Source organism: Callorhinus ursinus, unplaced genomic scaffold (assembly GCF_003265705.2).
Source record: "Callorhinus ursinus isolate GAN/ISIS: 27379988/994484 unplaced genomic scaffold, GSC_fseal_2.0 scaffold103, whole genome shotgun sequence".
In the NCBI taxonomy this organism is placed as follows: Eukaryota; Metazoa; Chordata; class Mammalia; order Carnivora; family Otariidae; genus Callorhinus; species Callorhinus ursinus.
Genome location: NW_027397165.1, coordinates 858,834 through 882,310, shown reverse-complemented (window position 1 = coordinate 882,310; position 23,477 = coordinate 858,834). Strand labels below are relative to the sequence as shown.

The following is a 23,477-nucleotide window of genomic DNA, read 5'->3' as shown; positions in this document are numbered from 1 at the left end:
CATCCTTTCCCCACTGAATTGCCTTAGCATCTTTGGCAGAAATCAGCTGACTATAAATTAAAGGGTTGGTTCTGGACTCACAGCTATGTTTCATTGATCTTTTTGCTAATGTCACGCTACCTTGACTACTATTGCTTTTTAGTAAATTTTGAAATTGAGCAGATAAGTCCTCCAACTTTGTTCTTTTTCAAAATTCTTTTGGCCATATTAAGCCCTTTGTATGCCTATGTACATTTTAGTATCAGCTTATTAATTTCTATAAAAGAAATTAGCTGGATTTTGATAGGGATTGCATTGAATCTATAGACCAGTTTGGGGGGAATTGCCATTTTAACAATACTGAATGTGACTGTCTTTATGTTCTCCTTCTCTTTCTTTTTAGTACCAAGAGGGTAAAGAGCTTATCCAAGTCTCGGCGAGCCAAGCTCACAAAGAAGGCAGACAAGGCTAGGCTGGTGGCAGAACAGGTGATGGAGGATGAATTTGACTTGGATTCAGATGATGAACTACAGATTGACGAGAGATTGGGAAAGGAGAAGGCGACCCTGATAATAAGACCAAGTGTGTACCTGTTCTTTCTTGTTCCTTTCTTGCCCATTTCACATGTTTTGGGTCCTCTTGATAGACCAAAGGCCTTAGGCCTGAGCTTGTTGACATTCTGACTTACCAGCTCTTTAGGCTTCCATGTATTCTTTGCTCTAGAGAGTTATTTATAAACCAATTCCTAACCTCCCTAAATTAGTTGTCTGTGGTCATTACTTTTAGGAAAATTATATTCTTTCTTTTTTCCCCTGGATGTTTGGCTCAGATGCTAATCTTAGCTTCACAATACGTGAATTTCATTATTTTCTAGAATTTCCCCGAAAGTTGCCCCGTGCGAAGCCTTGCTCTGACCCCAACCGAGTTCGTGAACCAGGAGAAGTTGAATTTGACATTGAGGTAGGAGCCTGCCCTGTTGTCTGGTCTTCTGACATTCTGGTTATAGAGATAGAAGACAGATTGTCATTCTAGTTAGGGCGGGGGGTCGGGAAAGATACCCTATGCATTCAATTCCTAAAATATTTATTAAGTGAAAGATGGTGTGCTAAGTGCAGTGCAGCTGAGCATATAACAGGAAGACCATAATTGAGTTGAAATATTTTAAAAATCCTTTAATGCAGGGTAGAATAAAAGGCATTGTGATGTAGCAGAAAGAGTATCTGATTTGGAATATCTGGTTAAGACCTTACACAACTTATTACTTTCCTGAGCCTTAGTTTCCTTACATGTAAAACAAGTTAAAATACCCACCTCACACACACACACACAAAATAATAATACCTACCTCACAAAGACGCTATGGAGATTAAAATGAAAGAGTGAATATTCTGCTTAGTACTTGGTCTATATTTGGTGCTCAGAAGATATTAGCATCCCAAGTGAAAATGTCAACACTGTACTGGGGCCTGACCAGACCATCCCTCAGCAGCTGAGATTATATCCTCTTTCCCCAACAGGAGGACTATACAACAGATGAGGACATGGTAGAAGGGGTTGAAGGCAAGCTTGGGAATGGGAGTGGCGCTGGTGGAATTCTTGATTTGCTTAAGGCCAGCAGGCAGGTGGGGGGACCTGACTATGCTACCCTCACGTGAGTACTGGCTTTCATCTTCCCTTTTCAGGTGATCAGACAGCACACCCTCTCACCCCCACCCAAAAGGCTAGATCAGCCAATCAGCAGATATTTATTGAGACATTTAAAGGGACAAAGAATTAGCAAGGGCATTTGGGCTGAAAGATTAAAGTAGACATGAAATCCGTCCTGAGGAACTTGAGATCTGACGGAGAGTAGATGTATAAACTTCAAGGGGGATTAATTTTGGGTTCTTTGGGAGTTGGAAGAGGGGCTAGAAGAGGCATGGAAGGAAAACTGGGCCTTTTCTGGGCCCTGTTTTTTTAAAAAATGAAAGAATTCAGCATGGGTGAACAGGGAGGGAGGTGCACCCCTCTTTTTGCCACCTTCCTTGCTCTCTGTGGAAAGACTTGGGGCAAGAAGGACTGGCCTTTACATGAAAACAGTCTTTGGTATACTGTCTTGATCTGTTGGTTTAATTTCTGGTTTCTCATCTAGAATGGTCCTCTTCTCCTTCCTCCTGCCCTAACTCCCGTAGCTATTGTCCCTCCTCCCTGACTACTCTGATGACTGGTTTCCTCCAACAACTAGAGAAACTCCCTCAAGCATTTCTCCTCTGTCCCTTGCAGCGAGGCCCCTGCCTCTCCCAGCACTCAGGAGGCCATCCAGGGCATGCTGTGCATGGCCAACCTGCAGTCTTCATCGTCCTCACCAGCTACCTCCAGCCTGCAGGCCTGGTGGACTGGGGGCCAGGACCGAAGCAGTGGGAGCTCCAGCAGTGGGCTGGGCACAGTGTCTAGCAGTCCTGCTTCCCAGCGCACCCCAGGGAAGCGGCCCATCAAGCGGCCAGCATACTGGAGAACCGAGAGCGAGGAGGAGGAAGAGAATGCCAGTCTGGATGAACAGGACAGCTTGGGAGCATGCTTCAAGGATGCAGAGTATAGTAAGGGCAGCCGAGCACTTGGGTCCAGGCCAGAAGTGCTCCCCCTAGCCCCAGTCTCAGACCCAGTCCCAATCCAGGACAGCCTGTGACAACAATGAGCAAAGACCTTGCCTTAAGCTTGATGCTTGCTTTCTCTGAGTCATGTTTTCTTCATCTGTAAAATGGAAATATCTACAGGTTGATGCAAGAATTAGAGATGATGCTTGTACAGAGCACCTGGCAGATTGTCTTGTTCATGGAAGACCCTCAGAAATTAATTAGCTGTCATTCATTTTTTTAAAGATTTATTTATTTATTAGAATGTGGGGGTGAAGGGGAGAGGGAGAGAGAGAATCTCAAGCAGACTCTGCACTGAGTGTGGAGCCCAACACGGGGCTTGATCTCACAACCCTGAGATCATGACCTGAGCTGAAATCAAAAGTCGGGCGCTTAACTGAGCTACCCAGGTGCTGCAGCTATCATCCATTTTTTTTTATTATGTTCAGTTAGCCACTGTATAGTACATAATTAGTTTTTGATATACAGTGATTCATTAGTTAAGTGTAACACCCAGTGCTCATCACATCCACTTTTAAAATTGTCTAACCTTTGCTGGAAATTCTTTTTTTCAAACTCTCTTGCCTGTTTTATTTCCATCACTTCCACTTCCTTCTCTGTTGTTTGGAACATCCCTTGCAAAGGTATATAATGACCTTTCGGCGGGCTTTTTACATTTAAGAGATGACCTTTTTTAAGCTAAGATTTATTAAGTGCTACATTATATAATGCACGGTTTTGTGTAGTGCAGCTGACTTTAATGTGGGTTTTAATATTATTTATTTAAATTCAATTAGCCAGCTTATAGTACATCATTAGTTTTTGATATAATGTTCAGTGATTCATTAGTTGCGTATAGCACCTTTAATTCTAATTGACTAAAATTTGAACAAGACAGAGAAAGCAAAAGTTACCTTTGACTAATACTCTTCTTTCTCTGAGGAAGGTTACCCAAAGGTAAACTATGTTACTATGTTAGCAGTTGATACATACCTTTCATTTTCTTATACTTACAACCACATGTAGACACAAATACAGTTTTGTGTAGTATTCGTGGTTCTACAACTTGCTTGGACATCTTTCAACATCAGTACATAGAGATCTATCTACTTCATCAGTACATTGAAATCTACCTGTTGTGTAGTAGTCTGTAGCATAGATGTGCCATCATATTGTTAACCATTCCCTACTGATTAACATTTAGGTTGTTTCTAATTTTATAGTTTGACTAACAATGCTGCAGTGAAAATTCTTGTAAATAACTCTTTGTGCCCGTGTGCCCGCTAACATTTCTGTAGGGTGCTAGACCTGCTAGGTTGAACAGTATGTACAAAATAAATGTTAACAGTGCCAAATTCTCCTCTGAAAGAGCCAGTGTATGAGATGAGCCTTAACCAGCAGTGGATATTACCAGTCTTCTTGATTTTTGGAAATCTGATAGCAAAAAAATGGTGTTTCAGTTGGTTTCATATGTTTATTGGCTCTTCTTTATTTTTTTTAAAGATTTATTTACTTTAGAGAGCGAAGGAGCACAGGGCAGGGGAGGGGCAGAGGGAGAGGGAGTCTCAAAGCAGACTCTGCAGTGAGCCTGGAGTATGACGCGGGGCTCGATCCTACAACCTTAAGATCACAACCCAAGCCAAAATCAAGAGTCGGCCGCTCAATAGACTGTACCACGAGGCGCCCTTTCTTTATTTCTTTTCTGTGAATTAATTCATTCAATCTTTCACCCATTTTTTCTATTAGGATGCTGGGTTTTTTTTAATTGATTTGTAGTTCTCTATGTAGTCTAGATTTCTTAGTGTTTTTTTAATATATTCTGGAAATGTTGCAAAATGTTTTCTTTTAGTCTGCTGCTTGTATTTTAATTTTAGTTATGGTAACTTTTAGCATGTAGATTTCAGTTTTTGCGTAGTTACCTTTATCAATTTTTTTAATATTTTGTTTTGTGAAAGAAGATTCATATATTTTTACCAAAAACCTGTATAGATGTTAAAATTTTATCTCTTTCTCTGGAATTAAGTTTTATGAATTGTGGGAGGTAAGAATCTAACTTAATTTTTTTCTATATGGTTAGTCATTTGCCCCAGCACCATTTATTCAGTAGTTCATCATTATCCCCCTGGTTTGAAATTCTTCTTTTGTCATAAACTAAATTCCCATCTGTATGTGGATTTGTTTTTCTACTCTGTTCCCAGCTCTGTCACTTAATAGCTGTGTGACATTGGGCAAGCTCTCTGTGCTTCTCTGTTAGAATAGTACCTACCTCACAGGTTGTTGTGAGGATTAAATAAATTAATATACATAAAGCACTTAGGACATTGCCTAGCACGTGGTAAATGCTGTGTGTTAGATATTATTAATATTTTTCTGTTCTCTAAAATTTGTCCATTTCTGTTGGGATACCACATAGGTTAGTTACTATAGGCCTTGTATCTGGTAGGGCAAATCCCCTCTGCAGAACTTGCATTAGACCTAGGGAGGGCACAGATGTCCAGCAAGCCCATCATCTCTGAATGGAACTGTGATTGGTCTTAGGGGCATGCCATGTTCTCCTGGCCACTCACCCTACCTTCAGCAGACAGTCACATCAACCTATAGCTAAAACATCTGCCCCTGGTCTAACTACTCCCCTCTGCTTCCTGCTTTGCCCAGCGACATGAGAAAGGCAGTTTAATAAGGAGATGCCAACCTACTTGTTCTTATTTTTCCAGACTTTCTAGGCCACTATTGTGTTTTTTCTACTCCAGATGGATTTTAGAATCAGCTTGTCAAATTCTATGGAAAATCCTTTTGGGATTTTTTTTTTTATTAGTATTGCATGGCATTGGTAGATTTATGGAAACCATCATCTTTCATCAGAGGCCTTTCTGCTATAATAGGATGTATGTATTCTTGAAAAACTTCATGTCCTGAAAACTTGTACACTAAAAATAATAGGGCTTACAAGAAAAAGAGGATTAGGGGCACATGCCTCAAAATTTCTGTGGCTTTGAAGCCAAAACAGGATTATTATTAGGACTGCCATTATTTGGGTGTTTTAGGATTTGCTGTTATTTGCCCCTAGCATCAGAGTCAGTGGGTTCTTGGTAGCCGTAACCCCTGGGCTGAGGCTTCCTCTTTGCAGATATAGGTTTTTGAGGGCATTTGCTTAAGATAGATATCCGTATCATCAAATTAAAATCTGATCCAGGGCCTAAGCTTCAGCAATCTTTTTGTCTTTTTAAACACAGGGCAAGTGTCTCCACAGTGCCATGATGTGCTTCCTTAGCCATCCTCTTCTCTCATCAGAGCTTAATTTTGTAGAAAACAAAGGCACCATTTGCTCTTCCTCTAATGGGAAGCACTATTGTGGGATTTTTAGCTTTTGTCTATAGGTATTCATATATTGCTAAGGCTTTCTCGGTAATTGTGAGAAAATTCAGTGCGACTTCTGGATGGCTTTGATGTCATTCTGCTATTTACCTTTTGGGCATGACCAGTCACAAAACAGGCCACCTTGTCCTTCTGTCTTCAGCCATGGTCGGTCTCTCTATTTGGGTTTTCTTATATATGTCTTCTTCAGCTTATTTACTAGGTGTTTTTTAGTTTGATTCCTATTGAAAGTGGCATCTTTTTATCTATTACATTTTCCATTTGGCTGTTGCAAGTATGCAGGAGAATGATTGATCTTTCCATTTTGATCTGTATCAGACCGCCTTACTATACTCTTACTAGTTTTATTAATTTTTCAGTTAATTGTCTTGGGCTCTTGAGGAAGGTGATCTTTGTCCCCTATTTTAGTCTGCTAGGGCTGCCATAATAAAATACCACAGACTGGATGGCTTAAACAACAGAAATTTATTTTCTCACAGTTTTGGAGGCTGGAAGTCCTAGATCAAAGTGCTGGCAGTGTTGGGTTCCCCTGAGGCCTCTCCTTGGCTTGCAGATGACCACCCTCTTGCTGCTTCCTCATCTGATCTTCCCTTTGTGAACACGGGCCCCTGATGTCCTTGTGTATATCCTAATCTCTTCTTAAAGGACACAGTCAAGTTGTATTAGGGCCCACCCTATTGGCCTCATTTTAACTTAATTATCTCTCTGAAAGCCTTATCTCCAAGTACAGTCACATTCTGAAGTACTGGGAGTTAGGAACTCAACATTTGAATTTTGGAGGGGCTTGGGGAGACACAATTTAGCTCATAATATCCCTTTTCTTTCACGTATTCATACATCTAGATTTTTCTAGTTTTATTACAGTGTTGAGTAGTCACAGTGATAAGGGGGCATCCTTGGCTTATTTCTGACCTTAGAGGTAATGCTGCCAGTGTTTTCCCACTTAATACATAGGGCTCTGTAGGTCTCTGGTAGGCTATGTTCATGAAATTCAGGAGAGTATCTATCTCTAGTTTTAGAGGTTTTTGGTTTTTTTTTTTTTTTTTAAAGATTTATTTATTTATTTGAGAGAGAGAATGAGATAGAGAGAGAGAACATGAGAGAGGGGAGGGTCAGAGGGAGAAGCAGACTCCCTGCCGAGCAGGGAGCCCGATGTGGGACTTGATCCCGGGACTCCAGGATCATGACCTGAGCCGAAGGCAGTGGCTTAACCGACTGAGCCACCCAGGCGCCCCTTGGTTTTTTTTTAAATCAGAAATGGAATTAGGTTTTAGCAAATGGTTTTTGGCATCTTTTGATTATAAATACATCGTTTTTCTCTGTTAATTTGTTAGTGGTGGTTTACAGTAAGAAATAGAATTACTGCTTTTGAGCTGACATTTCCTTCTTGGGATTGGCTGTACTTGATCGTGGTATTTTAACAATTTTGTTTAGTTCATTTGATTACTAATCGTCTTGTTTGTTTACTCTTAAGTTCTGGTTTTATTTTACTCCTTTCTCTTAATGTTCTTTGTACAACATCTCAGGTTGAAAGCTGTTTTCCTTTATTTTCAGTGTGTTTTCCCTTTTGATAAAGGTTTTTTTTTATTTTTTTAAATTAACATGAAGTAAAATTGGCTTTGTTGGTATACACATGTTTAGATTCTTGTAACCACCACCAAAATGAGCATATAGAACCTCCTCAAACTCCCTTATGTTGTCCCTCCCTCTACCCCTAACACCTGGCAACCACTGAGCTCCTCTCCATCCCTGTGGTTTTTGCCTTTGCCAGGATGTCACATAAATGGAGTTGCACTGTATGTAATATTTTCAGATTAGCCTCTATTACTCAGCATAACGCCCTTAAGATTCATCCATGTTGTTGTGTTTCAATAGATTGTTCCTTTTTATTGCTGTAGTCCATTGTATACCACAATTTCTTTATCCATTCACTCACTGAAGGACATTTGGGTTGTTTCCAACTTTGGGTGATTATGAATTGAGCTGCTATGAACATGCACGTGCAGGCTTTAAGTAAATGCCTTAGAATGGGATTCCTGGACTGTATGGGCAGTGTATAAGAAATGGCCAAGGTGTTTCCCAGAGTGGTTGTGCCATTTTACGTTCCTTCCAGTAATGTGTGAGCGTTTCAGTTATTCCACAAGCTTGTCAGCACTTGGTGTTGTCATTGTATTTATTTTAGCCATCCTAATATGCATATAATGAATAGCTCATTTAGTGGCTTGTCTAATGGCTAATGATGTATCTATTGGCCATTCATGCATACATCCTCTTTTTTGAGATGTCTTTAAACAGAGACTTTGAATGACTTTTGCCTATTTTATTATTGAGGTATAATTAACATAGAGTATTATATTAGTTTCGGGTACACAATATAATGCTTCAACAGTTCTGTACATTACTCAGTGCTCATCAAGGTAAGTGTACTTTTGGCCCCTGGGTGGCTCAGTTGGTTAAGTGTCTGCCTTCGGCTCAGGTCATGATCCCAGGGTCCTGGGATCGAGTCCCATGTCAGGCTCCCTGCTCAGCTGGAAGCCTGCTTCTCCCTTTCCCTCTGCTGCTTCCCCTGCTTCTGCGCTCTCTCCTTCTCTCTCTCTCTCTCTCTCTCTCTCTCTCTCTCTGTCAAATAAATAAAATCTTATAAAAAAGATAGGTGTACTCTTAATCCCCTTTATTTCACCCATTCCCCCTAACCACCTCCCTTGGCAACCAGCAGTTTGTTCTCTTTGTTTAATATTCTGGTTTTTTGTTTGCTTGTTTCTTTGTTTTATTTCTTAAATGAGTAAAATCATATGGTATTTGTCTTTCTCTTACTGACTTATTTCACTTAGCATTATACTCTATAGGTCCCTTTACATTGTTGTAAATGGCAGGATCTCATTCTTTTCTGTGGCTAATAGTCCATTGTGTGTGTGTATATAGATATATAGATAAATATATAAATATATATATATATATCTTGTATCTTCTTCATCTGTGGATGGACTTATCTTTTGAGTTGCTTCCATATCATGGCTATTATAAATAATGCTGCAGTAAACATAGGAGTGCATATATCTTTTCAAATTGGTGTTTCATTTTCTTTGGGCAAATACCCAGTAGTGGAATTACTGGATCATGTGGTAGTTCTTTTTAATTTTGAGGAACTTCGATACTGTTTTCCACAGTGGCCACACCATCTTACATTCCCACGTACAGTACACCACAGTTCCCTTTTCTCTGCAACCTCGCCAACAGTTATTTCTTGTCTTTGATTTCAGCCATTCTGACAGATGTAAGGCGATATCTCACTATAGTTTTGTTTTGCATTTCCATGATGATTAGTGATGTTGAGCATCTTTCATGTGTCTGTTGGCCATTTGTATGTCTTTGGGAAAATGTCCTTTCAGGTCCTCTGTCCATTTTTAAATCAGATTATTTGGGGTTTTTTGGTGTTGAATTATATAATTTTTTAATATATTTTGGATATTAACCCCTTATTGACTATATCATTTGTAGATATCTTCTCCCATTCTGTGGGTTGCCTTTTTGTTTTGTTGATGTCTGCAAAAGCTTTGTATTTTGGTGTAGTCCAAATAGTTTAATTTTGCTTTAGTTCCCATTGCCTGAAGAGACTTATCTAGAAAAATGTTTCTACTTCCAATGTCAAGGAGATTACTGCCTACGTTTACTTCTGGAGTTTTATGGTTTCAGGTCTCACATTTAGGTCCTTAATCTATTTTGAGTATATTTTTTGTATGGTCCAGTGAAGACGGTCCAGTTTCATTCTTTTGCATGTAGCTGTCCTGTTTTCCCATCACCATTTATTAAAGAGACTGTCTTTTCCCCGTTGTATGTTCTTGCCTCCTTTGTTGTGGATTAATTGACTGTATGAGTGTGGGCTTATTCCCGGGTTCTCTATTCTTTTTGATTGATCGATGTGTCTGTTTTTGTGCCTGCACCATACTGTTTTGATTACTGCAGCTTTGTAATATATTTTCAAATTTGGGATTGTGATACTTCCAGCTTTGCAGCTTTTTTCTTCTTTCTTAAGATTGCTTTGGCTATTCAGGGTCTTTTGGTTCCATGCATATTTTAGGATTATTTGTTCTAGTTCTGTGAGAAAATGTTGGTATTTTGAAAGGGATTGCATTAAATCTGTAGATTGCTTTGGGTAGTATGGATACTTTAACATTATTTGTTCTCCCAATCCATGAGCATGGAATATCTTTCCATTTTTTGTGTCATCTTCAATTTCTTTCATCATTGTTTTATAGTTTTTTAAAATACAGGTCTTTCAAGTTCATGCCTAGGTATTTATAATTTTTGGTACAGTTGTAACTGGATTTGTTTTCTTAATTTCTCTTTCTGCTACTTAATTTTTAATATATAGAAATGCAGCAGGTTTCTGTGTGTTTAATTTTGTTTCCTGCAACTTTACTGAATTCATTTATCAGTTCTCCTAGATTTTTGGTGGTGTCTTTAGGGTTTTCTATTTATAGTATTATGTCATCTGCAAATAATGAAACTTTTACTTTTTCCTTACCAATCTAGATACCCTTTATTTCTTTTTCTTGTGTGACTGCTATGGCTAGGACTTACAGTTCTGTGTTGAATAAAAGTGGTGAAAGTGGACATCCTTGTCTTGTTCCTGATCTTAGGGGGAAAGCTCGCAGTTTTTCCTCATTGAGTATGATGTTCACTGTTGGTTTTTCATAGATGGCCTTTATTGTGTTGAGGTATATGTTCCTTCTAAACCTACTTTGTTGAGAATTTATATCATGAATGGATGTTGTACTTTGTCAAATGCTTTTTCTACATCTATTAAAATGATCATGTGGTTTTATCTTACTGATGTGATGTATCATGTTGATTGATTTGTGAATATTGAACCACTCTTGCATCTTGGGAATAAATTCCACTGGAGCGTGGTGAATGATTTTTTTTAATATATTGTTGGATTCAGTTTGCTACTATTTTGTTGACGATTTTTGCATCTGTGTTCATCAGAGATACTAGCCTGGAGTTTTCTTTTTTTGGTGTCTTTATCTGGTTTTGGTATCAGGGTTATAGTGGCCTTGCAGAATGAATTTGGAAGCTTTCCTTCCTCTTCAATTTTTTTTTGAAATAATTCAAGAAGAATAGGTGGGTATTAACACTTCTTTTTTGTTAAGATTTTATTTATTTATTTGACAGAGAGAGACACAGCGAGAGAGGGAACATAAGCAGGGGGGTGAGAAAGGGAGAAGCAGGCTTCCTGCCAAGCAGAGAGCCCAATGTGCGGCTCTATCCCAGAACCCTGGGATCATGACCTGAGCCGAAGGCAGACGCTTAATGACTGAGCCACCCAGGTGCCCCAACACTTCTTTAAATGTTTGGTAGAATTCACTTGTGAAGCCATCTGGTCCTAGACTTGTTTGTTGGGAGTTTTTGGATTATTGATTCAATTTCATTGCTGGTAATCAGTTCAGATTTTCTATTTTTTCCTGTTTCAGTTATGGAAGGTTATATGTTTCTAGGAATTTATCCATTTTTTCCTGGGCTGTCCAGTTTGTTGGCGTATAATTTTTCATAGTATTCTCATATAATTCTTTGTATTCCTCTGGTGAGGATTGTTATTTCTCCTCCTTCATTCTGATTTTGAGTTCTCTCTTTTTTCCTTGATGAATCTGGCTAAAGGTTTATCCATTTTGTTTATATTTTCCGAGAACCAGCTCTTTTTTCATTGATCTGTTCTATTGTTTCTTTAGTCTCTGTTTTCTTTATTTCTGTTCTACTCTTTATTATGTCCTTCCTTCTATTTAGCTTGGCTTTGTTTGTTCTTCTTTTTCTAGCTCCTTTAGGTGTCAGGTTAGGGTGTTTATTGAGATTTTTCTTGTTTCTTTAAGTAGGCCTGTATTGCTGTAATCTTCCCTCTTAGAACAGCTTTTGCTGCATCCCAGTGATTTTGGACCATTATGTTTTCATCCTCATTTGTTTCCATGTATTTTTTAAATTCCTCTTTGATTTCTTGGTTGACCCAATCATTGTTTAGTAGCATGTTATTTAGCCTCCAATTATTTGTGCTCTTTTTCTTGTGGTTGATTTCTAGTTTTATACTGTTGTAGTCAGAAAAGATACATGGTATAGTTTCACGCTTTTTGAATTTATTGAGACTTGTTTCATGGCCTAACATGTGATCTGTCCTGGAGAAGGTTCCACGCGCACATAAAAAGGATGTGTATTCTGTTGTTTTTAGGTGGAATAGTCTGAATATATCTGTTAGGGCCATCTGGTCCAATGTGTCATTCAAAGCTGTTGTTTCTTTGTTGATTTTTTTGTGTGGATGATCCTTTCACTGATGTAAGTGGGGTGTTAAAGTCCCTGACTATTATATTACTGTCTCTTCCTTTGTCTGTTAATGGTTACTTTATGTATTTAGGTGCTCTCATGTTGGGTGCCTAAATATTTACAGTTGTTCTATCCTCTTGTTGTATTGTTCCCTTTATCATTAGGTGGTGTCCTCCTTTGTCTCTTGTTGCAGTCTTAGTTTTAAAGTCTATTTTGTTTGATATAAGTATTGTTACCCAGCTTTCTTTTTGCTTCCTTTTGCGTGGTAAATGTTTTTCCATCCTTTCACTTTCAATCTGCGTATGTCTGATGTGAGTCTCCTGTAGACAGCATATAGATAGGTCTTACTCTTTTATCCATTCCACCACCCTGTGTCATTTGATTGGAGCATTTAGTCTGTTTACATTTAAAGTAATTATTGCTAGGTATGTACTTACTGCCATTTTGTTATTTTTCCATTGTTTTTATATTTCTTTGCTCTCTTCCCTTGTAGTTTAATTGCATTCTTTCATGATATGCTTGGATTCCTTTCCCTTTATTTTTTGTGTATGTATTACAGATTTTTGATTTGTGGTTACCATTAGGTTCATAATAACATCTTATGCATATAGCAGTCTATATTAAGTTGATGGTCACTTAAGTTTGAACCCATTTTAAAGCATTACATTTTTACCACTCTCCGTGTTTTATGTATACAATGTCATACTTTACATCCTTTTATTTTGTGAATCCCTTGACTGATTTTTTTAGATATAATTGATTTTACTGTTTTTGTGCTTTAACCTCCATACTGGTTTGATAAGTGATTCATGTACTACTTTTATTATGTGTTTGCATTTTACCTGTGAAAATTTTCCCCATCATTTGCTTACTCATGATTATGGCCTTCTCTTTCCACTCGAAGAATTCCCTTTAACATTTCTTGCAGGGCTGGTTTATTGGTGATGAACTCCTTTAACCTTTGTTTGGCTGGGAAACTTTTTTAAAAGAGAGGGAGTAAAGGGAGGGACAGAGGGAGAGGAAGAGGAGAATCTTAAGCAGGCTCCATGCACAGTATGGAGCCTGATGCAGGGCTCAGTCTCACAACCCTGAGATCATGACCTGAGCTGAAATCAAGAGTCAGACGCTTAACCGACTAAACCACCCGGACACCCCTGGCTGGGAAATTCTTTATCTGTCTTTCTATTGTGAATGGTATCCTTGGTGTGTAGAGTATTCTTGGTTGCAAGTTTTTTCCTTTCAGCATTTTGCATGTATCATGCCACTCTCTTCTGGCCTGACAAGTTTCTGCTGAAAAAAATCAGCTTGATAACCATATGGGGTTTCTCTTTTATGTAACTGTTTTATTTTCTCCTGCTGCTTTTAAAATTCTCTTTATCACCACTTTTTGCCATTTTAATTATGTGTCTTGGAATGGACCTCCTTGGGTTAATTTTTTTTTCCCCTTGGGTTAATTTTGTTGGGTGCTCTCTGTGCCTATGGGATCAGGATATCTGTTTCCTACCCCAGATTAGGGAAGTTTTCAGCTATTATTTCTTCAAATAAATTCTCTGCCCCCTTCTCTCTCTTTTCTTCTTCTGCAATCCCTGTAATGTGAATGTTATCACACTTGATTGATGTCACAGAGTTCCTTAATCTCATTTTTTTCTTTTTGCTGTTCACCTTGGTTGCTTTCCATTATCTTGTCTTCCAGATTGCTGATCCATTCTCCTGCCTCCTCTAATCTACAATTGATTCCTTCTAGTATATTTTTATTTCAGTTATTGAGTTCTTCATGTCTCACTGGTTCTTTTTTATATTTTCTGTCATGTTTGTTGAAGGTCTCACTGAGATCCTCCACTCTTTTCTCAAGTCCAGTGAGTATTTTTATGACCATTACTTTGAATTTTCTATCAAGCATATTACTTATCTTCATTTCATTTAGCTCTTTTGCTGTGGTTTTGTCCTGTTCTTTCATCTGATACGTATTTCTCTGTCTCCTCATTTTATCTGACTGTCTTTGTTTCTGTGTATTAGGAAATTAGGCTACATCTCCTGATCTTGGGAAAGTAGTGGCCTTATGAAGAAGAGGTGTTGTAGTGCCCTGTAGCACAATGCCCCCTGTTCACCAGAACCAGGCAATTTAGGGGTGTCTCCTATATGGGTGCATGTGCCCTACTGTTGTAGCTGATCTGTGTTTGCCTTCAGTCCAGTTGGTTGCAGTGGCCCTCTCTGCCTACTTTGGGCACACAGGGCAGGGTTTGGTCCCTGTGCTGTTAAAGGGTCTGTCTGGGGTTGCCATGAGCTTGTAGTTGGGTGGTATCAGTAGTTAGACACTTGCCTGCCCTCAGCCCATCTGCTGGGGCTGTAGTCACATTGACCTGCAGGGCAATCTCCCTATGTAGTACTCTGGAAGGCTTTCATTGGTTGGTGGGGCTGACTGACCAGATGCCTGCCCCCAGTCCAGGACTGATGAGCAGAGCACTATCTCTGTGCTGCCAGTTATAAGGTTTGGGTGCTGGAACTGAGGGCATTCTGGTGTGTGTGATTATCTTTCCTTCTCCCCAGGGCAGTAGTCACTTTGGAGTGGCACTCTTCCCTGCTGGGGTTGCTTGCAGGGTGTGTTGGGACAGGAGGAGTAGCTTTGGAGGGAGCCCTGCCTCCTTGAGTTGGGCATGTTGGATGGGCTGATTGGCAGGAGAGCTTGGGGGGTTAGGGCACATGATGCTAGCAAGATAGGTGGACAGTGTTTGCACTGGTTCCCACTAAGTGGCCCATCTAGGCTGGGGATGGGGGAAGAGAAATGGTGCCCACCAACAGTTTTGTTCTTGGAGAGGTCTCCTAAAAATCCCTGCCCCTCCAGCACAAGTTCTGAGATTAGTAAATAAATCTTCAGTATACCCCAGGTGCTTTTCAGACTGCTGCTTCTATGTTTTATCTTGGCTGGGTTGTTACACGGGCCCCTAAGGGGCTAGGACCCAGTTCCCTGTTGCCCCCCAGCTCTCCAGGATCTAAGCCCTCTCTAGGATCTAAGCCTGTTGATTTTTAAAGCACCCAGAGGTAAACCCTGCTGATTGTAAAAACTCTCAAAGCGAAGCCCCACTTGTTTTCAAAACCAAAGGTTATGGAAAATTTGTCTTCCCAGTGTGGGTCCTCTGTGCCTGGGGTGCCTGGAGTGGGGTCTCATCCTCTCACTTCTTTGTGCTTGTAATGTCCCTTCTGTTTATGGTTAGTCTTGTTTCCATCCCTCCTACCCTTTTTGATGTGGCCTCCTGTCTATAATTAACTGTGTAATGTCTGTTCTGCCAGTCTTTGTGTCATTTTCAGGGTCAGTTGCACTGATGTGGCTGTTATCTTGGTGTGTCTCTGGAACAAAGTGAGCTCAGGATCCTCCTATTCCTCCATCTTCCAACTTTGTTTTTAATTGGGGTTTTTTTTTCTTAAATGTTGAGCTTTGAAAGTTCTTTATATAGTCTGAGTTCAAGTCTCTTGTCAGATACATATTTTCTCCTAGTCTGAGCTTCTCTCATTCTTAACACCTCCTTTCTTAAAACAGCACTTTCATTTTCTAGAAAGTCCAATGTATCAGTTTTACCTTTTAATGATTATGCTTTTTGTGTCTCATTTAACAATTCTTTATGTAAACTCAGGTCATAATAGTTTTTGCCTCTCATCTAAAAATTTTACGGTTTTAGGTTTTACATTTCTAACCATGATCTATTTTGACTAAAGTTTTACATAAAGTATGTTTAGGTTGAGGTTCACCCTTTTTTTGGTGTATGGATGTCCAGTTGTTCCAAGACCATTTGTTGAAAAGACTTTTTTTTCCCCCCATTGACTTACATTTGCATTTTTGTAAAAAATCAAATGGCCATATTTGTGTGGTTCTGTTTCTGGATTATTTTCTTTTATTGATGTATAGATCTGTCTCTTTGCCAATACCTCACTGTCTTGATTACTATAGCTTTACAGCAATTCTTAAGATCAAGTAGTATGAATTCTTCAATTTTGCCTTTCCATGTAAATTTTAGAATTGGTTTGTCTGAATCCACAAAAATTTCTACTGGGATTTTGATTGGAATTGTGTTTAAATGTATACATCAATCTGGGGAGAGTTGGCATCTTTATTTTTTTATTGAGGTAAAATTCACAAAACGTGTAGTTTAACTATTTTAAAGTGTACAATTCAGTGGCATTTAGTGCATTTTCCAAGACATTTTTTTCGCCCCAGGAAAAACTCCCCATATCCATTAAGTGATTGTTACCCATGCCGCCCCCTCCTCTTGTCCTCTGGTAACCACTAATCTGCTCTCTGTATGGATTTGCCCACTATAGATATTTCATATAAAAGTAATCATGTAATATGTGACCTTTTGTGTCTGCCTTCTTTTCTTTAGCATAATGTTTTCAAGGTTCATCTAAGTTGTAGCATATATAAGTATGTTGATCCTTTTCATGGATGAATAGTTGTTTCATTGTATGGATATGCCACAATTTATCTGTTCATCTGCTGTTGGGCATTTGGGTTATTTCCATCTTTTGGCCATTATGAATAATGCTGCTTCAGACATTTGCATCTGTTTCTGTGTGGACATATGTTTTCATTTGTCCTGGGCATACACCTAGGAGTCGAATTGCTGGGTTGTATGGTAATTCTATGTTTAACTCTTTGAGAAATCATCAGGCTGTTTCTACAATGACTGCAAGACAATTGGCATCTTAGATATCGAGTCTTCTATGTATATGGTATTCCCTCTGTATTTAGTCTTTTTTAAAATATCTTTAATCAGTGTTTTTAGATTTTAATACAGATCCTGCACATGTTCTGTTAGATTTATCCCAAAGTTCTGTATTTTTTGGAGATATAAATGGTACCTTTTTTAACTTTTGGTTTCTAATTGTTTAATGATAGGATACATAAATGTGATTAATTTTGTGTTTTGACCTTGTATCCTGCAACCTTGGTATATTCACTTATTCTAGGAGTTTTTAAAATATATTCTTGGGATTTTTTTGTATAGATAATCATGCCATGTGCAAATATGGACAGTTTTATTCATTTCATTCTAATCTGTAAGTCTTTTATTTCTTCTTGCCTTTTTGTTCTGGCTAGGACTTCCAGCACAACGTGGTGAGAGTGAACACCCTTACCTGTTTCCAATCTAAGGAGGAAAGCATTCAGTTTTTTCACTATTACAATGTTAGCTGTAGGTTATCAGGATAAGGAAGTTCACTTTTTTTTTTAAAGGGTTACTTTATTGTTTATATTTTCCCCATGCCTTTAGTGTTTGTTTGTTTTATTTCGGGGCTCGATCCCAGGACTCTGGGATCATGACCCAAGCCAAAGGCAGACACCTAATGACTTAGCCACCCAGGCACCCCGAGGAAGTTCACTTCTATTCCTATTTTGCTGAGAGTTTGTTTATGAGTGGGTGTTGAATTTTGCCCAGTGTTTTTGTTCCATCAATGGATATGATCACATGGTTTTTCTTTTGTCTGTTAATATGGTAGGTTACATTGATTGATTTTCAAATATTGAACCAGACTTAAAATTATAGTATAGACCTTACTTGATCATGGTATATTATTCTCTTTATATATAACTGGATTTGATGTGCTAGAATTTCACTGAGGATTTTTGTGTCTATGTTTATGATGGATATTGGTCCATAATATTCTTTTACTCTCTGACTTTAATTTTGGTATCAGGGCAGTACTGGCCTCAAAGAATGAGCTGGGAAATACTCCCTTCTCTTCTATTTTGTAGAAGCAGTTGGGTAGAATTAGCAATTCTTTTCATTTTCGAAGGTTTAGTAGAATATGTGAGTGAAACTACCTGGGCCTAGAGATTTCTTTTTCAGGTTTTAACTATGGTTTTTATTTTCCTTAGTAGGTTTGGGTTATTCAGGTTATCTGTTTCTCCTTGGGTGAGTTTTGATAGTTTGTGTCATTCGGAGAATTGATCCATTTCAGCTAAGTTGTAGAATTTATGGGTGCAGAGTTGTTTGTAGTATCCTCCTATTATCCTTTTAATGTCTATGAGGTCTTTAGCATCTCTCTCTTTTTATTCTTGATATTAGTAATTTGTGTCTTGTCTTTTTTTTCTTGGTCCTTCTTGCTGGCATTTTATCAATTTAATGGATCTTTTCAAAGGACCTGCTTTTGGTTTTATTTAATATTTACTACCATTTGTTTTATTACTCAGGGTTTAGTCTATGTTGATAATTTTGCATTGTGAATTTGAGAAGAATGTGTATTCTACGAGTGTTGGGTTGAGTGTTTCAATTAGATCAAGTTGATTGATGGTTATGTCTTCTTGTCATTATGTTATTATGTTATTTCCTATCAGGTAATTTTCCTTGGTGTAAAGTTACTTTGTCTGACGATATAGTCAATCCAGCTTTCTTTAATTAATGTTGGTATGGTATATCTTTTTCTATCCTCATTTATTTGTTGATTTATTCATTCATTCATTTATATTTACCATGACCCAGAACTCTGTCTGTATCATTTATCTTTGTTTCCCAAGTGATATTCAGTTCACGGTCACACAGAATTGAGGGAAAAAAAGCTTAAATCTGTTCTCTCTGCTATTCACTGAAATAATTTAGAATAATATGAGGCCTCATTTCTCTCAACCAATCCAAGAGGAAACTGGTATTCACTGTTTGAAAAAAAAAAAGAAAGGAAAATAAGCTTCTAAGATTGAACTGACCCATTCATTGTAGGTCAGGAAACATCTATACACTTCACTTATCAGCAGGAAAATGCAAATGGATACAACCACATAATTACTTAGTATAATTTAGAATTCTTACTTCAGTGCTTGCAGGGATGTGGCGGGACCAAATTGGTGCAGTCTGGTGACAGGAACATTAATCCTGAAATCTCACTGTGGAACATGTAGCCCAGACAATGTCTCCCACAAATCCATCAGGAGACCAGTCTGCCAATATTCCTGTAGGGGGCCTTGATGCCCATCCCTTGGGGAAAGGAGAAGTCAAGGGTGATAAATGTTAGCACAGTCAGAAATAATGAGCTAGATTTACACACAGAAACATACAGATCTCAGACGTAGCATTGAATAAGAAACTAAGAAACAATGACATTTTGACAAATTAAAAATGCACACAACACTAGATATTTTTCAGGAGAAATTTAAGTGACTGTTATTCTTTTATTTTTAACCTATCTGTATGATTCATTTAATGTGAGTTTTTTGTAGCCAGCATTTAGTTGAATCTTGTGGTTTTTTTAAAAAAAAACCGTATTGATAATCTATTTTTAGACCATTTACGTTTAATGTAACTAATGATACATTCAAATAAAGGCTTACCATTTTATTATGTCATTTATATTTGTTTCCTCTGCTTTTTGTTTCTCTCTTTCTCACTTCTCCCCCTCATTTGGATTGTTTGGATAAATTTTAGTATTTGATTTTCATTTATCAATTGAGTTAAAATTTTACTATTTTTCTTTGTATAACACCAGTTTTTTTTTAGATTTTTTTAAAGATTTTATTTATTTGAGATAGAGAGAGCACAAGCAGGGGGGAGGGGCAGAGGGAGAAGCAGACTCCCTGCTGAGCAGGGAGCCCTATGCAGGACTCGATCCCAGAACCCTGAGATCTTGACCTGAGCCGAAGGCAGATGTGTAACCGACTGAGCCACACATGCACCCCTGTATAACACCGGTTTTTAAAGAGACTGTCCTGTTCCCATAGGATGATCTTGGCACCCTTGTCAAAAATCAGTTGACTGTGGGTGCCTGGGTAGCAGGCACATATATTGTGAAATAGTTACCACAATATGTTTAGTTAACATCCATGGTCTCATATAGTTACAAAAAAAGAAAAAAAAAGTTTTTTTCCCTGTGATGAGAACTTTTAAGGATCTATTCTCTTAGCAACTTTCAAATAAACCAGACAGTTATATTAACTGTAGTTGTCATGTTGTACACTGATCCTTATAACTGGAAGTTTGTACCTTTTGACCACCTTTATTTAATTCCCCCACTGTCCAATCTCTGCCTCTGGTAACTACAAACCTGATCTCTTTTTCTATGAATTTGGATTTTTTTCTTTTGGATTCCACATATAAGCCAGATCATACAGTATTTGCCTGTCTCTGACTTATTTCACTTTGCATAATACCCTCAAGGTCTGTCCAGGTTGTTTCAAATGGTAGGATTTCCTTCTTTTTGTGGCTGACTAGTATTCCATTACATATATACCACACTTTCTTTATCCATCATGCATTGATAGATTGATTTTGTTGATTAATTTTCTTACTTTGAACCACTCTTGCATTCCTGGGATAAATTCCTCTTGGTCAGGGTGTATAATCCTTTTAATAGGCTACTGAATTTTCTAGCATTTGATTGAGGATTTTTGCATCAATAATCATAAAGCATATTGTTTGTAGTTTTCTTTTTCTGGCTTCATAGTATGAGTTTAGAATGTGTTCCCTCCTCTTCTATTTCTTGGAAGAATTTGATAAGGATTCATGTTAATTTTTTTTTTAAGTGCTTGGTAGAAATCACCAGTGAAGCCATTTAGTCCTGCACTTTTCTTTGTTGGAAGCTTTTTGATTACTGATTGAATCTCTGTACTTGTACGTTAGTTGAAATTTTCCATTTCTTTTTAAGTTAGTTTAAGTGATTTGTCCATTTGTCCATTTCATATAGTTTATCTAATTTGTTGGCATACAATTGCTCATAATATTGTTCATAATATTCTCCTACAGTTCTTTTTATTTCTGGAAGGTCTGCAGTAATGTCCCCACTTTCACTTCTCATTTTAGGTGTTTGTGTCTTCTCCTTTTTTTTGGTCGCTCTAGTTAAATATTTGCCTATGTTGTTGATCTTTTTTTCAAAGAACCAACTTTGGTGTCACTGATTCTCTCTATTGTTTTTTATTCTCTATTTAATTACCTGTGCTCAAATATTTATTATTTCCTTCTGTTAGCTTTGGATTTAGTTTAGTTAATCCATTTACATTTAAAGTGATTACCAATAGGGAATGACTTATTTCTATTTGCTATTTGTTTTCCATGTATCATTTTGTTCCTCATTTCCTTGTAACTGCTTGCTTTGTGTTTAATTGATTTTTTGTAGTCTACCGATTTGATTCACTCCTCATTTTTTAAATGTTTTTTAGGTTTTTTTTCCATAGGGTAAGCCCTGGAGATTATAATTAATAACTATATAACTTTATAAGTTTAGTTTGAATCAGTACCATTTCACTTCCATAGCATACAAAGACTTTGTTCGTATACAGTTGTCTTACTGCATCTGTTATTTTTGTCACAACTTAAACCTTTATATATTGTGTTTCTATTGACATAGATTTATAGTTATTATTGTATGCATTGGAATTCTAAATCATATAGCAAACAAAAAGAGGAGTCAGAAACCACAAATACAACAATATGGGCTTTTATATATACCTCTGTACTTACTTCTACTGGTGGTTTTTGCTTCTTCATGTAACTTTGAGTTACTCTCTAACATCCTTTCATTTCAGCCTGACAGACGCTATTCAGTATTTCTTAAAGGGCGGGTTTACTAATGACAAGCTCTCTTAGATTTTGTCTACTTGAGAATGTCTTAATTTGCCTTCATTTTTGAAGGATAGTTTTACCCAATATATTATTCTTGGTTGACAGTTTTTTATTTCAGTGTTTTAAATAGATCACCTAACTTCCCGCTGGTCTCCATTGTTTTTTATTAGAAATTGATTGTTAATCTTATTGTGGATCCTCTTGAGATGACAAATTGCTTGTGTCTGGGTACTTTCAAAATTCTCTCCTTGTTTTTATCTATTGACTGTTTGAATATAATGTAGCTCATTGTGGATCTCTGAGTTTATCCTACTTGGAATTCATTGAGTTTCTTAGATGTTTATCTTCATGTATTTCGTAAAGTTTGGGAAGTTTTTGTCTGTTATACCTTCATATAGTCTTTCTGCCTCTTTTTTCTCTGTCCTCTCCTTCTGGGATGCCCATATGAATACATTGGTAAGCCTGATAGCATCCCACAGGTCCCTTTGCCTCTGTTCAGTTTTTCTTCTTTCTTTGTGCTCATCAGACTGGATAATTTTAATTGTGCTTTCTTCACATTCACTGATTATTTCTTCTGTCTGCTCAAAAACTTAACTATTGAATCCCTGTAGTGAATTTTTCACCACCACATTGTACTTTTCAGCTCCAGAATTTCTATTTGGTTCCTTTTTATATTTTCTATGTCCTTATTGATATTCTATTTTTTGTTGAAACAGGGTTCTCTTTGATCATATAGGGCAGTTGATTTAAAGTCCTTTGTATAGTAAGTCCAATGTCAGCTTCCTCATGGAGAGTTTTTATCAATTTCTTTTTTTCTGTAAGTAGGACATACTTTCTTGTTTCTTTGCATGCCTCATACGTTTTTCTGAAGCTGAGACATTTTGAATATTATATAATGTGGTAACTCTGGAAGTCCTATTTTCCTCCCTCCCCAGAGTTTGCTGTTGTTGCTTATTGTGAGCTACAAGTTATGTTTATTTAGTGACTTTTCAAAGGATTTTTGTAGACTGTGTCCTTTTGTGTGTGGTCACTGAAGTATCCGTTCTGTAGCCTCAGTGGTCAACTGAGATTTCTTGACAGAAATTTACTTAAATACCAAACTAAGCAGATTTTGTTGTTGTTGTTGTTAAGCCTTCCCCTTGTTTTAAGTTTTTGATTGTATTCCAGAGTACCCAAAATGTTTATTCTTATAGTTTTTGCTAGCTCAACAGTTGCTACAGTGGAGGGACAAATACTTGGAGCTCCTAACTCCATTTGGGGGGCATCACTCCTTCTAGCTTTATATTTTTAATATGCATATTTTAACTTGTATTTTCTTTAAATGTCTAGACTTAACTTATTATTTACATCTTAACCTCTCTTGAATAAGACATGAACCTTAGAATGGAATTTCTTTTTGCATGTTACTTTATACTTATTATCTCTCAATCCTCACAACTTTTCCAGGCAGGTGGTATTATTTCAATTTTACAGGTGAAGATAGTGAGACCTAGAGAAGTTTTCCTAAGTTACAAAGATAGTGAGTCAGTCCAGGATTTCAAAGTAATATCTGATCCCTAGACTCATTGTTTTTCTACCATACCATACTTCTTTCCTTGAGACGGAAAACCCTTTCAGACCCAACAAAATAACATTGACAGCCACTGGAGCTATTAGGGATGGG

General features: G+C 37.6%; 1 protein-coding gene across 5 annotated transcripts in view; it reads left to right on the top strand.

Annotated features, from left to right (window-relative positions):
- The window catches only part of PHF8 (PHD finger protein 8), an 89,555-nt gene that overhangs the window by 47,396 nt on the left and 18,682 nt on the right, over positions 1-23,477 (top strand). For all 5 annotated transcript variants that reach the window (XM_073889214.1, XM_073889215.1, XM_025852033.2 and 2 more), the window contains 4 exons: positions 383-561; positions 854-939; positions 1,497-1,630; positions 2,242-2,555. In XM_073889214.1, the coding sequence (XP_073745315.1) occupies positions 383-561; positions 854-939; positions 1,497-1,630; positions 2,242-2,555 (713 nt within the window). The remainder of the gene's footprint in view (positions 1-382; positions 562-853; positions 940-1,496; positions 1,631-2,241; positions 2,556-23,477) is intronic.